Genomic DNA, 16510 nt, shown 5'->3' on the forward strand with positions numbered 1-16510 from the left:
ACACTTTCTCAAGTTCCTAAGTTCCTTTCAGTTTTATAATTTTTGAAACTGTATTAGTCCAGTGAGTCAAAATGCTGTAATTTGCTTTATTTGTATGTGTGTGTTTTATTCATTCAGAAGTAACTGCCCCCTTTGTCTTATTTGATTTATGGTTGCTGAGGAGTTTTCATTCTAATTGTCATTGTTTTATAGGTGTTCTTTCTTCATTTTTTTTTTTTTTTTAAAGAATGATTCTCTTTTTCTTTGTAAATTTGAAAAAGTATTTGATATTTTTTGTTTAGCAGCTTTACCATAGTATATCTAGGTGCAGATTTATTGTCATTTATCTTCATTTATTGTCATGGTACTGAGTATGCATTTCTGATCTAAGGACTTGTGTCTTTCTCAGTTTTGAATAATCACAATCTTTATCTCTTTAAATATTGTTTCTCTACCATTCCTCCCATTCTCTTCTTTTAGGAACTACTAGTACTTCTCTCGGAGAAGGCGATGAAACCCCACTCCAGTACTCTTGCCTGGAAAATCCCATGGACAGAGGAGCCTGGTGGGCTGCAGTCCATGGCGTCGCTAAGAGTCGGACACGACTGAGTGACTTCACTTTCACTTTTCACTTTCATGCATTGGAGAGGGAAATGGCAACCCACTCCAGTGTTCTTGCCTGGAGAATCCCAGGGATGGAGGAGCCTGGTGGGCTGCCATCTATGGGGTCGCACAGAGTCGGACACGACTGAAGCGACTTAGCAGCAGCAGCAGCAGCAGCAGTACTTCTCAGACTAACTCCTCTGAACTCTTAACCTGTTTTTCCACATTTTCATTTCTTTCTCTCTCTGTGCAGCAGACCAGTCAAGAATCAAGTAGATCAGTACAGACATGGGGGTCTTCAGGCTGTTGAGGGCACTCAGATCAAAAGGCTCCAGCAGTTTTATGGACCCTGGGGAGAGGTGGAAAGGAAGGATGAGGGGGAAGGGCTCAGAATGGAAATACTGGGTCTGCTGGGGAAAAGTAAGCCTGCAAGGTGAAAATGTCTCCAAACATAAGGCAGCCTCAGCAGAGGCATCTTCTGAAGACCTCTGCCCAAGGCCCCAAATAAACTGCAAAACAAAGGTGCCTGGGCTACAGATACAAATATGTAAAAGAGTGTGACTGGCCGGTGAAGGGAGCAAATCCTTGACTGCAACTCCATTTCAAGACTGCAATGTCTTTTTGGCTGTGCAAAAAGACTGAAGTGGTGAGGCCTTGGAATAGAGTGTGCCTGGCCTTTTGGAGGATTGACAAGGAAGCCAGTGTATGGCTGGGGCAGAGTAAGTGAAGGGAAGACGTCTGCAAGGTACCAGGTTACATAAGACTTCATAGGTCACGGGAAGGATTGGGGTATAGTTCTCAGCGTGATGGGAAAGGATTTGGATATAATTTTCAGAATGATGAGAAGTCATCAGAGACTTTTGGACAGGAGTGTTATACTATCTGAGATGCATTTTTAAGGATCAATTGGGCTTAAGGAATTAGATTTGGGAACAAGGGTATAAGTAGGGAGACTTATTTAAGTATAAAATATTTATTATATATATAATATATATAATATAAAATATATATTTATAAAATATATATTTATAAAAATATATAAAACATACATATAATTTATAAAAATATATATTTATATTAATATATAAATTATATAAATATATATTATATAATTATAAATATAAATATATAATTATATAAATATAAATTTATATATATTATATATAAAATATATATTTATATTACATATTTATTTAAATATAAAATATTTATTTTATATTTAAATATATATTTATAAAATATATAAAAATATATTATATTATAATATATATTTTATATAAATATTTATTTAAATATAAATTTATTTAAATATAAAATATTTATTTTATATATAAAATATAAATATAATATAAAATACATATTTATAAAATATATAATATATATTATAATATATAAAATATAAAATTTTATAAAATATAAAATATAGTTATATATTTTATAAAATATAAAATATACATTTATATATTTTTATAAAATATATATATAATATATATTTTTATATATATTATATACCTATAATATATATACATAACTGTGTATGTATTTATATCTATATGGGATCCACAGTGAGCATGAGATCAAAGCAAAGCTAGTCTTAACAGAAATATCATCTCAGTCATGAAAACTCCTGGAGAGCCATCCGTGCCCTAGTCACTACTTAAGGGATGATGAGAGGAAATTGACCAGGATGTCAGAGTTTGGGAAAGAATGGAGTTTCAAGAAGGAGAGGCAGCCGACAGTGCAGTGTTCAACAATGTGGTCAGATAAGATAAGGTCTAAAAAGTGTTCTGCATTTAACAATGGGGGGAAGACAATGACAACATTTGCCAGGGAAGTTTCATCAGTGAGGTGGAGACAGAGGCAGGGGTGGAGACAGCAATCACTGCTTCAGATCAGATCAGATCAGTCGCTCAGTCATGTCCAACTCTTTGCGACCCCATGAATCGCAGCACGCCAGGCCTCCCTGTCCATCACCAACTCCTGGAGTTCACTCAGACTCACGTCCATCGAGTCAGCGATGCCATCCAGCCATCTTATCCTCTGTCGTCCCCTTCTCCTCCTGCCCCCAATCCCTCCCAGCATCAGAGTCTTTTCCAGTGAGTCAACTCTTCCCATGAGGTGGCCAAAGCACTGGAGTTTCAGCTTTAGCATCATTCCTTCCAAAGAAATCCCAGGGCTGATCTCCTTCAGAATGGATTGGTTGGATCTCCTTGCAGTCCAAGGGACTCGCAAGAGTCTTCTCCAACACCACAGTTCAAAAGCATCAATTCTTCGGCACTCAGCCTTCTTCACAATCCAACTCTCACATCTATACATGACCACAGGAAAAACCATAGCCTTGACTAGATGAACCTTTGTTGGCAAAGTAATGTCTCTGCTTTTGAATATGCTATCTAGGTTGGTCATAACTTTCCTTCCAAGGAGTAAGCGTCTTTTAATTTCATGGCTGCAGTCACCATCTGTAGTGATTTTGGAGCCCAGAAAAATAAAGCCCGACATTGTTTCCACTGTTTCCCCATCTATTTCCCATGAAGTGGTGGGACCGGATGCCATGATCTTTGTTTTCTGAATGTTGAGCTTTAAGCCAACTTTTTCACTCTCCACTTTCACTTTCATCAAGAGGCTTTTGAGTTCCTCTTCACTTTCTGCCATAAGGGTGGTGTCATCTGCATATCTGAGGTTATTGATATTTCTCCCAGCAATCTTGATTCCAGCTTGTGTTTCTTCCAGTCCAGCGTTTCTCATGATGTACTCTGCATAGAAGTTAAATAAACAGGGTGACAATATACAGCCTTGATGAACTCCTTTTCCTATTTGGAACCAGTCTGTTGTTCCATGTCCAGTTCTAACTGTTGCTTCCTGACCTGCATACCAATTTCTCAAGAGGCAGATCAGGTGGTCTGGTATTCCCATCTCTTTCAGAATTTTCCAGTTTATTGTGATCCACATGGTCAAAGGCTTTGGCATAGTCAATAAAGCAGAAATAGATGTTTTTCTGGAACTCTCTTGTTTTTTGATGACCCAGCAGATGTTGGCAATTTGATCTCTGGTTCCTCTGCCTTTTCTAAAACCAGCTTGAACATCAGGAAGTTCACGGTTCACATATTGCTGAAGCCTGGCTTGGAGAATTTTCAGCATTACTTTACTAGCATGTGAGATGAGTGCAATTGTGCGGTAGTTTGAGCATTCTTTGGCATTGCCTTTCTTTGGGATTGAAATGAAAACTGACCTTTTCCAGTCCTGTGGCCACTGCTGAGTTTTCCAAATGTGCTGGCATATTGAGTGCAGCACTTTCACAGCATCATCTTTCAGGATTTGGAATAGCTCAACTGGAATTCCATCACCTCCACTAGCTTTGTTCATAGTGATGCTTTCTAAGGCCCACTTGACTTCACATTCCAGGATGTCTGGCTCTAGGTCAGTGATCACACCATTGTGATTATCTGGGTCGTGAAGATATTTTTGTACAGTTCTTCTGTGTATTCTTGCCATCTCTTCTTAATATCTTCTGCTCCTGTTAGGTCCATACCATTTCTGTCCTTTATCAAGCTCATGTTTGCATGAAATGTTCCTTTGGTATCTCTGATTTTCTTGAAGAGATCCCTAGTCTTTCCCATTCTGTTGTTTTCCTCTATTTCTTTGCATTGGTCACTGAAGAAGGCTTTCTTATCTCTTCTTGCTATTCTTTGGAACTCTGCATTCAGATGCTTATATCTTTCCTTTTCTCCTTTGCTTTTGGCTTCTCTTCTTTTCACAGCTATTTGTAAGGCCTCCCCAGACAGCCATTTTGCTTTTTTGCATTTCTTTTCTATGGGAATGGTCTTGATCCCTGTCTCCTGTACAATGTCACGAACCTCATTCCATACTTCATCAGGCACTCTATCTATCAGATCTAGGCCCTTAAATCTATTTCTCACTTCCACTGTATAATCATAAGGGATTTGATTTAGGTCATACCTGAATGGTCTAGTGGTTTTCCCTACTTTCTTCAATTTAAGTCTGAATTTGGCAATAAGGAGTTCATGGTCTGAGCCACAGTCAGCTCCTGGTCTTGTTTTTGCTGACTGTATAGAGCTTCTCCATCTTTGGCTGCAAAGAATATAATCAACCTGATTTCAGTGTTGACCATCTGGTGATGTCCATGTATAGAGTCTTCTCTTTTGTTGTTGGAAGAGGGTGTTATGACCAGTGCATTTTCATGCCAAAACTCTATTAGTCTTTGCCCTACTTCATTCCGTATTCCAAGGCCAAATTTGCCTGTTACTTCAGCTGTTTCTTGACTTCCTACTTTTGCATTCCAGTCCCCTATAATGAAAAGGACATCTTTTTGGGGTGTTAGTTCTAAAAGGTCTTGTAGGTCTTTTATTTAGTCTTTCAGAAAAGTTAACTCTAAGAGAAAGAGGAACTACAAGCAGTAGCAGAGGGTACTGCTGAAATAACTGCTGGGAGGAAGGGAAAGGGTTTACCAAGTAGAGTGAGCAGCCCAGAGGCCAAGTTAAGTGAACTAGAGACACGTGATTTGTAATGTCACGAGTCTAATTAATTGAATAATTTTCTCCAGGAGTGTTCAAACATTCAGTCACAAGAACAGATATGTAGATCAAAAGTAGATTCCTCTTGGAATGAAATCTGCACAAAAGGGCACGTTTGTGGAAGTTGCTTGCAAAGGAATGATCGAAAAAGTACTCTATTGCTGTACTATCCAATATGATAGCCACTAACCACATGTGGCTATTTAAATTTAAATTATCTAAAATTAAGTAAGATGAAATTAAGTATCTTAGTCATACTATTAAGAGACTGCTTTTGGAAAGCCCTGCATTATAGGGTATAGACTGGATAGAGTTGAAGTCATGAGGAAGTTGAGGAACAGATGAAGGTAATCAAGAGCAAATCTTGGAAGATGGTATCTTGCAGACAGAGATTGGCACATTGAGGTTTAAGATTATAGGGACAGAGATGTTCTTAGCAATAAGATTTAGGATTATGTCACGGGAAAGGAGTTGCTGAAATAGCCTGTGGATAAAGATCTTTCAAGGGGCAAAGATCAAAGAACATTGAGGCATGGTTGCTGGTAAACTTATCCATGCCAAAGCCACCTTTGATATTTGATAGGAACAATTGATTAGAAAGACCTTGCATCTAATGCCAAAAATCTTCAGTGAGTAAGGAAGTAGTGACAAATGATTAGTAGCTAAGAGCAGTGAAAGAAGAGAACACCTCAAAGGGGGAAGAGTGTTACTAAAGGTCCCTGTAAAGTGTCATGAAACAAGTAGTGGCTGGGGGCAAAAGCACAACCTTATGGGAAACATTTGATGAAGAGGCTGAAGACATAAAAGAGTTTATGACAATGGAATGACACTGGTAGAGCTTTGAAGTAAGTTTAGTAAAAGAAGGGAAATTCATGAATACAGATAAGCATAGTAATATGAGGAAGAGATGACCTAGAAAACATAAGATATGCATTTGGGTAGTAGCTGGGGAAAACTGAAGTCCTGGCTGGGGTCAGAGACCTCACAAGTTTAGAAGACTATAGTTTCTGTGTGACAGCCAAACAGTATCTTGGTGACAATCCTCAGCTGATAAAGTGGACTTTATCAGCAATGTCTTCCTGATAGAGGCATTTTTGAAAGAAATGTCTCCAGCTGATTTGGGAGGTGTCTAGATGGATTCTTGAGTGACCATCTCCTAACATGTGCTATGTGCTAAGTCACTTGAATTATATCTGACTCTTTGCGACTCTATGGACTGTAGCCTGCCAGGCTCCTCTGTCTAGGGGATTTTTCAGGCAAGAAAACTGGAGCAGGTTGCCATTTCCTCCTCCAGGAGATCTTCCTGATCCAGGGATCCCTTATGTCTCCAGCACTGGCAGATGGGTGCTTTTCCACTAGCATCACCTGGGAAGCCGGTTATAACTAGACCCAGACCATTTCTATGACTCAAGTGCCAGGGAAGAGAATCTCAATGTTTAACCTCCAGGGGAGCCCAGTGAGTACAGTATCTGGGTGGCCTTAAGTTTAGGGTCATAACAGGGAAGCCTGAAGCCACTTAGAGAGAGCAGACTTTGAGCTAAATCTTCCCTATATCGTCAGAGAAGTGATTAGTATGCATATCTCCGAGTTAAGTCATGGAAGCCAGTGGTTGGTGGGGAACTATGGAGTCTAAGTTGTGAAATACTTTCAGTTCCACTCAAAAGGGACTTCAGAGTGGTTTCCACTCCAGGGTAAAGAGAGAAGGTTTGGGGAGGGATGGGTGGAAACAGATTTTTCCTATTTCATCATCACTCTTTTCCACTGGAGACAGAGATAGAAATACTCTACTGCGGCTTTTCAAACTGGAGGTCTATTTCAAATGCAGACTCAGAAGGTCTGGGGTAGGGCTAGAGATACTGCATTTACAGACCACACTTTCGGTTGTTAGATGAGAAGGGAGCGGTTGGATGGGTGGAAGAAAAATTCCTTCTTATCTTTGAGAGAGGGAGCCTGGGTCATGGACGCGTCCGTCAGTGGAGAGAGCAGGCAGGCAGGAGAAGAATTACTGTGAGGCTGTGTGGAGATGCAACCCTAAATCAGGAAGACAGAAGAAGCCAAAGGCAAAGTAATTTCCCAGCTAGAGGCACAACTGACTGCTGAGTAATAATATACCATGTCAGTTAACTGACAGAATTTTCAACTATGTATTTGGTTTCTCTACTAGGTCATCTGCTCTATATCATATGGCAAATGTGTGGTAAAACCAGCATGAGTTTTCCCAGAGATAGTTGCTAGAAGCTTTTACAGCAGGTGGCACCCTTAGATTATCATTCAGTTCAGTTCAGTTCAGTCGCTCAGTCGTGTCCGACTCTTTGCAACCCTATGAACCACAGCATGCCAGGCCTCCCTGTCCATAACCAACTCCTGGAGTCCACCCAAACCCATGTCCATCGAGTCAATGATGCCATCCAACCATCTCACCCTCTGTCATCACCTTCTCCTCCTGCCCTCAATCTTTCCCAGCATCAGGGTCTTTTCCAATGAGTCAGCTCTTCGCATCAGGTGGCCAAAGTATTGGAGTTTCAGCCTCAACATCAGTCCTTGCAATTATCGTTCAAAGTTTAGCAAAGGAACAGCATTATCCCAGGAGTGCCTGGTAAGGTTACTGAATGCAGAAAGTCGTCTTTAAGTTCCCCTTTCACTGTTCCAAGTACCCGGGTAGATTTTCCCACCTTCTCCAATATGAGAATGCATGCTGTACAGAGACTGTACTTTATACTTTCAAAGGCTTCACAGTGTTCTAGTGAGTATAATGCAACAAGCAATGATTCGAACTTGTTCAGACTTTCACTGATGCCTGGAGTCCCTTCCCATAGAGTTCAAGACCACCCCAACCCCCTCCTTGCTTATCCATTCTCACTGGGCTACTCTGCACACACTTCAGTTTTGCCAAGTGCATATCACTAATATTTCTCTTTTAGCAAGAAAAACCCATTTCCCTTAAGAAGAGAAACCCATTGATCATTTCAGTTTAAGTTCTCCTACCACCACCCAAGAACACCTCAAGTAACATCTCTCATCTCCCTCACCAACCTACCTCTCCTTTCCTCCTTAATGTCAACATCCCTTTACTGAAGTCTGGAATGACGAAGCTTAATTAGAACCATCCTAATTCCCTTCCCAAAGTGGCATCTAACTTCACGTTAACTGAGAAACAGCATTTCACCACCTAACCCTGTACTTCTCACTAACCACAACTTAATTTCTTGGCAAGTTTCAAGTAATTCTGTGATCCAGAATAAATTCTACAAAAAACCTATAATCCATTGCATTTAAGGAGTTATGTGGCCCAAATATAAACCCCAATATGCCCTCAGGAATGAAAGCCTTTCTCTGAACCCTCCCAGCACATTCTCTAGGGTTTGAAAAAGTTTCCAAAAGCAAATGCATGCATGCTGAGGAGAGCAAGTTTGTGGTACCTGGGGATTCCCCAATACTCCAAAAGTACATCCTCACCTTCCCACTTATGATTCATTTCCAGCATTTCATTCATGTACCTAAAATGGTCTTTGACCACCACATCCCAAAACAACCATTATATTTGCCCAGTTCTCTTTCTGATCTCTGAAAGAGCTTAGAGAGGTTACAGAATAGAGGCCTTGGTTGACAATTTGTGTCATTTCCAAACTGTTTTTCTCCTTGAAGGAGCTGGCTGTGGGAGAAGCAGCCATGAGGGAAGCTCTATAAAGGGAACTATTTGAATTTTAAAGATGTTATTCACTATGATACCCAGCTACAAGGCATAATGAAAGGAAGGATATCACATTTGTTACCATGGTCAGAAATCTTTTCTCCATAGCAGGCCAAGGAATTAGGGAATAGGAAAGGGAAGGGGAAACTTTCAGTCATGGTGAAGAAGTACTGGAGCCTATAACAGCTACAGTGGAAAGAATTAACATTCAGATTATAGGAAGGTAACCAATGGGTGAATGAGTTATATAATTCTGCTGGCTTTTCCTGTTCTGGCATTTAAATTCACAGAACCACAGTACTGGAAGAAACCTCAGAATGTTTAGTCCACTCATTCATTAAACAGATAAGAAAACTCCATAGGAGTTGCAGTTTGCACAAAGTCAACCAGTTAGCAGTAGAATGAGGACAAAAACCCCTTCCTTTCTCCACATACCAGTGTGTATGCACGGTTCCAGAGTTTAATATCTACTTCTTCAAGATCATTACTGAGAAGATAGTAACTAGGTATTGTATAAAGAGAAATGGAGTTTCTGGGATTTTTATTTTTCCCTCTTGTTTCTCTTTCCCCAGTTTCCACTGTTCCTTTTTCAGGTGCTGCTTCCTTGAAAAGTCATGCCTTCTTCAACGAGACTGGAGAACTGCCATGCCACTTTCCAAACACCCAAAACCTCAGCCTGGACGAACTGGTGATATTTTGGCAGGATCAGAATAAGTTGGTTCTCTATGAGCTATTCAAAGGCCAAGAGAAGCCCAATAATGTTAATCCCAAGTATATAGGCCGCACAAGCTTTGACCAGGACAGTTGGACCTTGAGACTCCACAACGTTCAAATCAAAGACACAGGCTCGTATCAATGTTTCATCCATCATAGAAGGTCCCAAGGATTGGTTTCCATCCACCAGATGAGTTCTGACCTGATAGTGCTGGGTATGTAGTCAATGGTGTGTTCAGATCCCAGGCCTTCTTAGATGAGACTGCAATAGGTGGGGAAAGGGGTACCTCAAGAGAGACGCAGAGGACAGCCAGTTCTGGGAAGCCCTCCTGAGGGGAATGCAGGGCTTGGGAGTAGGGAACTAAAAATCCTTTGTACTTTTTATGGTTTACTTCTGAAGCATCTGTAAGAATTTGCTTTAGGGACCAGCTAGAGCTAACTAATCCAAGGTAATGCAGCTAAGTGAAAACCATGGGTGATTTGGACATTATTAAGTTTATATGAACCATATAGGTCTCTAATCTCTTTTACATTCATTTTTTCTTTTAGTCCAAGATTTCTCACCCACTAAATCTTTGCCTGGAGCTCTTTGCCTGGAGTTTGCAAGGGTGACAGCTGGCTAATTGGAGATTTCCCTTCAGTCTCCTGGAGGTTGCTTACAACTTGCTTGTTGCCCAATCATGAGCCCAGAAGACAGGAGGGAAATAACCCAAGGCACACAATCCAAAAGCTGACAAACCAACTCCTCTATTTTTCCAGACCTTGAAAAAACCTAAATGTCACTACAGAATTTTTAAAATTAAAATACAGTAAAATTAATCATTTTTATCTTGGTGTACAGTTCTATTAATTTGAACTTAGGTACAGATATATGTAACCAGCAATACAAAGAAAGTGAAAGTGTTAGTCGTTCAGTCGTGTTCGACTCTTTGTGACCCCTTGGACTGTAGCCCACCTGACTCTTCTGTCCACGGGATTCTCTGGACAAGAATACTGGAGTGGGTTGCCATTTCCTTCTCCGGGGGATCTTCCTGACCCAGGGATCTAATCTGGGTCTCCTGCATTGCAGGCAGATTCTTTATCATCTGAGCCACCAGAGGTCAGTAACCAGCAATATAAACAGGATACAAATCATTTTCATCACCCTAAAAAAAAATTTCCCCATGCTATGCCCTTCTAATCATATGCTCTCTATACCCATAACCCCTGTTTTGCATCCTATAGACTTATCTTTTGTGACTATCACATAAATTAAGTCATACAGTATGTAATCTTTTAAAACCAGCTTCTTTTATTTAACATAATGCCTTTGAGAGTCATCCAAGTTGTCACATGTATCAAAAGTCTGTTCCTTGTTACTATGAATAGTAACATTTTTGTTTATCCATTCAACCCATAGAAAGACATTGGGTTGTTTTCATTTGGGGGCTATTATGAATAGAACAGCTATAAACATTCATGTACAAGTTTTTGTGTAAATCTCTATCTGGATAGATACCCAGGCGCAGAATTACTAGATCCAGAATAACTATTGTTAATGAGGTTTAAAGTAGGCAACACCTTGGCAATCTACCTTCTATTGCCACATCACATACAAGCAGAATGCTTAAGTAGTGGGTTGATAGAGCAAAACTTGTAAAGATAGCACACAAATCACTGAAATTATAGAAACAATACACTCAACTATGAGTTAGTATGTAGAACCTGCACAGTACCTAGTGATTAGAGAAGGAGAGTAAGGGATTTGGCTGGCAGAAGGGGCTAGCCCTCCTGTGGCTCAGAGAGCACCTCCTTGATTGGGGTAAGCAGGAAGCATGGTGGCCCCGAACTCCATTCCTGAAAATAAATGTGGAATCATTACATGGCTCTCACCATGGGCCAAGGCCCACAATTTACACACCCTAAGACTGCCAAGCATACTCCCAATGAGTTCCCAGAGTACCTAGTTATCTGCTATTCCATTCCAGATACATCAAATTGAAACTGATTTCTTTCTTTCTTTTTTTATATCTCTATTCTGCTTTCAGCTAACTTCAGTCAACCAGAAATAAGACTAATTGCTAACCAAACAGAAAAGTCTAACATCATCAATTTGACCTGCTCATCTATACAAGGTTACCCAGAACCTCAGAGGATGTATGTGAGTCTAAACACTACAAATTCAAGTAGCACCTATGATGCTGTCATGAAGAAATCTCAAAGTAATATCACAGAACTATACAATGTTTCTATCAGCGTGTCTTTTCCCATCCCTCCTGAAACAAATGTGACCATATTCTGTGCCCTGCAACTTGAGCCAACGAAGATAATTTTATCCCAACCTTACAATATAGGTAAGCTTGCTTCCCCAGACTGTTCTGTTTATCATGTATAATACACAGATGGGTAAGGCAGATCATCCAATGTCCCCTGCTTGCCAGGAAGCCTCCAACTGGGCCATTTTAGGATACTGTAAGGAAGGACCTAGACAGACAGCTCCTGTTTCTACAAGGTCCAGGAGGCTATGAACCTATGGTGCACTTGAGAATGCATATTCTTAGCCCTGACACTGGCCTGGTGTTTTGGGTTGCCTTTATTCTCTCATTCATTAAAACACACACATGTGCATACATACATGTTATGAATACAGGACCATTCTAGACATTGTTGGTGGCAGAGGAGAAAACCAGAAAGTATAAAACATACTCTCTGCTCTCAGGGATCTTCTCATAGAACCAGAACCTCATGATGTACACACATGGTAAACTGGATTTAAAAAGACTGAATTGAAATCTAAATTATATCCTGTGGAAATATACAACTAAATTTAAAAACAAGAGTGACTGACAATAAGATTTACAGGCATTCAGAGATAGGCAAGTTCCTTGAGGGTCATTGAAGGCTTCCTAAAGGAAATGGGATCTTATATTACCGTAACAGAAATAACTGGGCTGAATAAGCGTGGTAAAGAGATGACAGGTACTTGTGGTAGCTTCTGGAAATTCTGAAACAGCATCCAGACTTGGGTGGTTAGAGGGCCACAATCAATTAGTAGCACCTGCCGTGGGCACAGGTAATGGTGGCCATCAGTACGCATGTGTCAAGGAAACACTCAGAAGCAGAAATGCTTGTGGCATGTGGATGGTGTAGTATAGGACCAGTCTCACTGGAGGAAAGGGATGAAACTAAGCAGTGCCCACTAATAGGAGCCTGCTATCTTAAATTCCTGGCTTTGCCGCTCATTTGAGGCTCCGCTTCTGAGGAGTGGTAACTGAAAAATTCTTCTGAAATAAAGGCAATCTGCACCCACACTGCCTTCAACACTGCTTATTCCAGTCCCAACCCTCCCCCCACCCATCTGCCTTCTGCTTGCCCTGGCCCCCTCCTCCAGCTCTGGCCCCTTGGTTTGCCCCGTCCTAAGCATCCCTCCAGTTCCTTGCTCCATCCTCTGGCTTTGACAGCTCCGCTCTCCTGGTGACTCATTGTTTAAATATGACTTGGCCTCGAGATGCATTGTATTTTGTGTGTGTGTGTATATGTGTGTATATATATATATATATATATATATATATTTAATTTTGGGTGGCTCTTGGTCTTTGCAGATGCACACAGGGACTACTCTTCCTTGCAGTGCAGGGGCTCTAGGCACATGGGCTTCAGTTGTGGCATGCGGCCCCAAGAGTGGGGACTCAGTAGTTATGGCACATGGGCTTAGTTGCTCCAACGCATGTGGAATCTTCCTGGACCAGGAATCAAACCCATGTTCCTTGCATTAGCAGGTGGATTCTTAACCTCTGTACCCCCTGGAGCCCACCCCTACCAGCCAGCTTAGCTGTACCAGTAGGCCAGTCCTCTCTCCTGATGCTGATTTCCTTCTGATCACCTCTGACTCTTAACAGTTAAGTAAATGGCATGGTCACCCTGCCTGTCCTGGTTGCTTCTACTATAGCCTCTCTTGGGCTGCTAGAAGCCTCTCCCACACTGTCCTGAGATTTAGCAACTTCTTGGCGCTGCCACCATCACCAAAGATGAAACACCCTGCAGCTCTCTGCCATGACTCCCACAGGTACAGGGTCCTTCTACCACTACAGCCTCATCATGGCTCACCTTTCTGCTGCTTCTCAACTGCTACCAAAACATTCCTCACTGCCACCATCTTCAGAAATGTTTCAGCTCCAGCTGCCTCAGGAAGATGGGGCTTGCCTCTCTGGGTCCCTATTCTCTGGCTAGATCAGAGATAGGTTAGGCTCCACATCAAGGAACATTTCTGGGGTATCCAAAGGTGGCAGCCTCCATGACAACAAGTATTACCCTCCTTTACTGGGATGCCAGACAGGCTCAAGTGAGGTTAAACTGGGACAGACTCAAAAAGTATTGAATGTGACCTGCAGTGCCAACAACTCCTTTTCTTAAGGTCCCAGGAACACGGTATAGGTCCACAAACTGCCCCTAAGCTAATGGGAGGTCAACTGGTCCTAGTCTCCTGTTATTTGAGATTAACTACCAGACTTGTTCTCATAAATGTCTATAAAATGGGCCACTCAGCTCTATTTCTCCCTTCCAAAGTCTATTTTACTAACTTCTTGGAACTTTAGCCATCCATGAGCAAGGAAGTAAGTCCTGATTTCTCCGGAGCTGATTCTGACCCTGATTCCTCAGGGCATTAAGAAATATCAAAGGTTTACCAGTAGGTGGGACATGTTGAAAGCCATGCTGAGAAAGTCCATTGTGACATCAGGGGGAAAAACAAATAAATGTGGAGACTGGAGGCCTGTGAGAGGGCTGTTATGTTTGTCGGGGTGAGAAGTGTCTGGAGCCTGATACTCAGATGATATTGGACAGAGGACTTATTCCAAGGGAAAATTCAGAACCATGGAGGGGGTTGAGGAAGTAGGATGCTGCCCAGCTGACTGTACCTTCAGAGCCTCAGTGTACATACATTGCCCAGATTCCAAAACCAAGGGCCAAGTTGACCCTCTTCTAGATCAGGGTCACTGTCATCCCAGCCTCTGGGAAGGGAAGGCAAGACAGCTAGTCCAAGCAATGGATCAGAGTCACTGGCTTGGTTCTCAGTCAGTTGCTGAGGCCCTGAGACTAGGATTCTCTATGCCCCAAATCATGTGAGTTTCAGGCTCCTCTGGCAGTAGAGCCCTGAGGAGATGCTGGCATGTAAAGAAAGAGAAGAGCAGTAATTATAAAAACGTTCATAATCAACCTTCCTGGCTGATTGCAAACTTGGGTTCATTTTTAGATGCAAAGTCACCTGTGCCAAGCCCCCCTGTCCCAGACCACATCCTCTGGATTGCAGCTCTACTTGTAACAGTGGTCGTGAGTGGGATGGTGTTTCTAACACTAAAGAAAAGGAAGAAGAAGCAGCCTGGCCCCTCTAATGAATGTGGTGAGTCAGTGCTTGTCCTCTCTGCAGATTGCCACTTTGCAGCTGTTTCCCGATCAGCTGCCTTCTGGAGCTCCCTGGCTGAGCCCAGGCTGGCAAAGAGTCAGCAAGTGTTTGGAGGAAAAGATTCTCCCAGGGTCGGGAGCCCATATAGATGGGAGTAAGAGCCGATAAGGTGGCTCTGGGTTTCCAGGAAAGACAACATTTCTAATCTGAGGTTTACAAATGTACTCCTCATTTCCAGACAAAGCTAATTATTCCTTGGTTTACCTACTTCATGGGGTCACTGTGAGAATTCATTGAACTAAAAGGGTGAAAACACTCCTCAACATTCATGATTATGGACCTGATGGTGTTCAAGCAAGGCTGTTTGGTGGGAGAAGGGGAGGATTAGATGACCATAAGATTTTCCTTCTCATCTATTAAAAGTCTTGGTTTCCTAAGAAGTAAGTTAGATGAATTACGCCCCACTGATTTTAAAATAGAATATTAATTCTTAATGATTACCAAGTAGGACATATCCATTACCACATACACTGAACATAAAAATTGCCTAAAGTTCCACTAGTAAGAAAAAAAATGATTATGCAGACATTTTAGTGTGTATCTTCCAGATTTTTCTGTATATTAATCTGTTATTTTTCCACAAATGGGATAGTATTATGAAGACTGTTTTTCACAGTTTGGATAATGTAACATACTGTTTTCAAACTGTTTTATACTAAATGTAGGAAGAAAATTTTTAGTGCCACTAAGTATTATTCTGTAGCATCATTCAAAATGGCCCCAACACACTCCATTATGTGGATACACCTTAATTGATTTAACTACGTCCTTTCTGTTGGACATTTGGGTTGCTCCTATAGGTTTTCTATTGTAAACAACACTGCATTGAGTAGCCTCCTCATTGACTTCTGTTGTAAAAATGTTATATGTTTAATGTGGGCAAAGTGGTCCCTGCCTTTATAAGAATTCCATGCCTGTTTGTGATTAGGGCTGGTTTGGATGATGTTGTAAGATAAAGTTGGACTTTATTCTCACTAATTGCCTCCAGTAAAAGTTTGGTTGGTGCTAAGAATTAAGGTAAAACCTCCTCACTCATTTATGGTAAAAAGCACAAGATAAGTAATGCTTCTGGTCAGCATCTTAAGAGTGCAGGTACAGATTTTAAGAAAATAAATAGATGACATCAGTAGTCATTCATTTCATCCTGTTGTATTCCAAAAACAGTAAATTTGGAAGTGATAATCCAGTTTTAATACATTGACACAAAGCATATGGCAGAGCCTTTCAAACTGCCAAAGCACAGAGTGTGCTGAGAGATTTCTGTGATATAAAAGTAAAATTCACAGCGCAGGGTCAGGTTACAGATGTATCATGTTTGTCCAGGCTTTGACTTTTCAAAACGAGAGTTTTTAACTTCTATTTCTCTCTTAATCTCATTGCCATTTAGATTTAGGTAAATGTGCAGATGCAACCTTCTGCTTGGAAATAAGCTGTTTCCTAAATTTGCTTTTGCAATGGAATGATTAGCTTATGCTGGCTTCCCAGGTGGCTCAGTTGTAAAAATCCACCTGCCAGTGCAGAAGACGCAGGAGATACGAGTTCAGTCCCTGG

At 41.1% G+C, this 16510-nt stretch overlaps 2 protein-coding genes across 16 annotated transcripts in view; one reads left to right on the forward strand and one right to left on the reverse strand.

The window, feature by feature from the left end:
* ILDR1 (immunoglobulin like domain containing receptor 1) overlaps positions 1–16510 on the reverse strand; it is a 283577-nt gene that overhangs the window by 110236 nt on the left and 156831 nt on the right. The window lies entirely within an intron of this gene.
* Positions 1–16510, forward strand: part of CD86 (CD86 molecule) — a 66872-nt gene that overhangs the window by 40593 nt on the left and 9769 nt on the right. For 4 of the 8 annotated variants that reach the window (XM_019955063.2, XM_070798386.1, XM_019955312.2 and 1 more), the window contains 3 exons: positions 9378–9734; positions 11547–11852; positions 14750–14896. In XM_019955063.2, the coding sequence (XP_019810622.2) occupies positions 9378–9734; positions 11547–11852; positions 14750–14896 (810 nt within the window). The remainder of the gene's footprint in view (positions 1–9377; positions 9735–11546; positions 11853–14749; positions 14897–16510) is intronic. The other 4 variants (XM_019955230.2, XM_070798507.1, XM_019955145.2 and 1 more) reach the window with 2 other exon arrangements.

This window comes from Bos indicus, chromosome 1, assembly GCF_029378745.1.
Source record: "Bos indicus isolate NIAB-ARS_2022 breed Sahiwal x Tharparkar chromosome 1, NIAB-ARS_B.indTharparkar_mat_pri_1.0, whole genome shotgun sequence".
NCBI lineage: Eukaryota > Metazoa > Chordata > Mammalia > Artiodactyla > Bovidae > Bos > Bos indicus.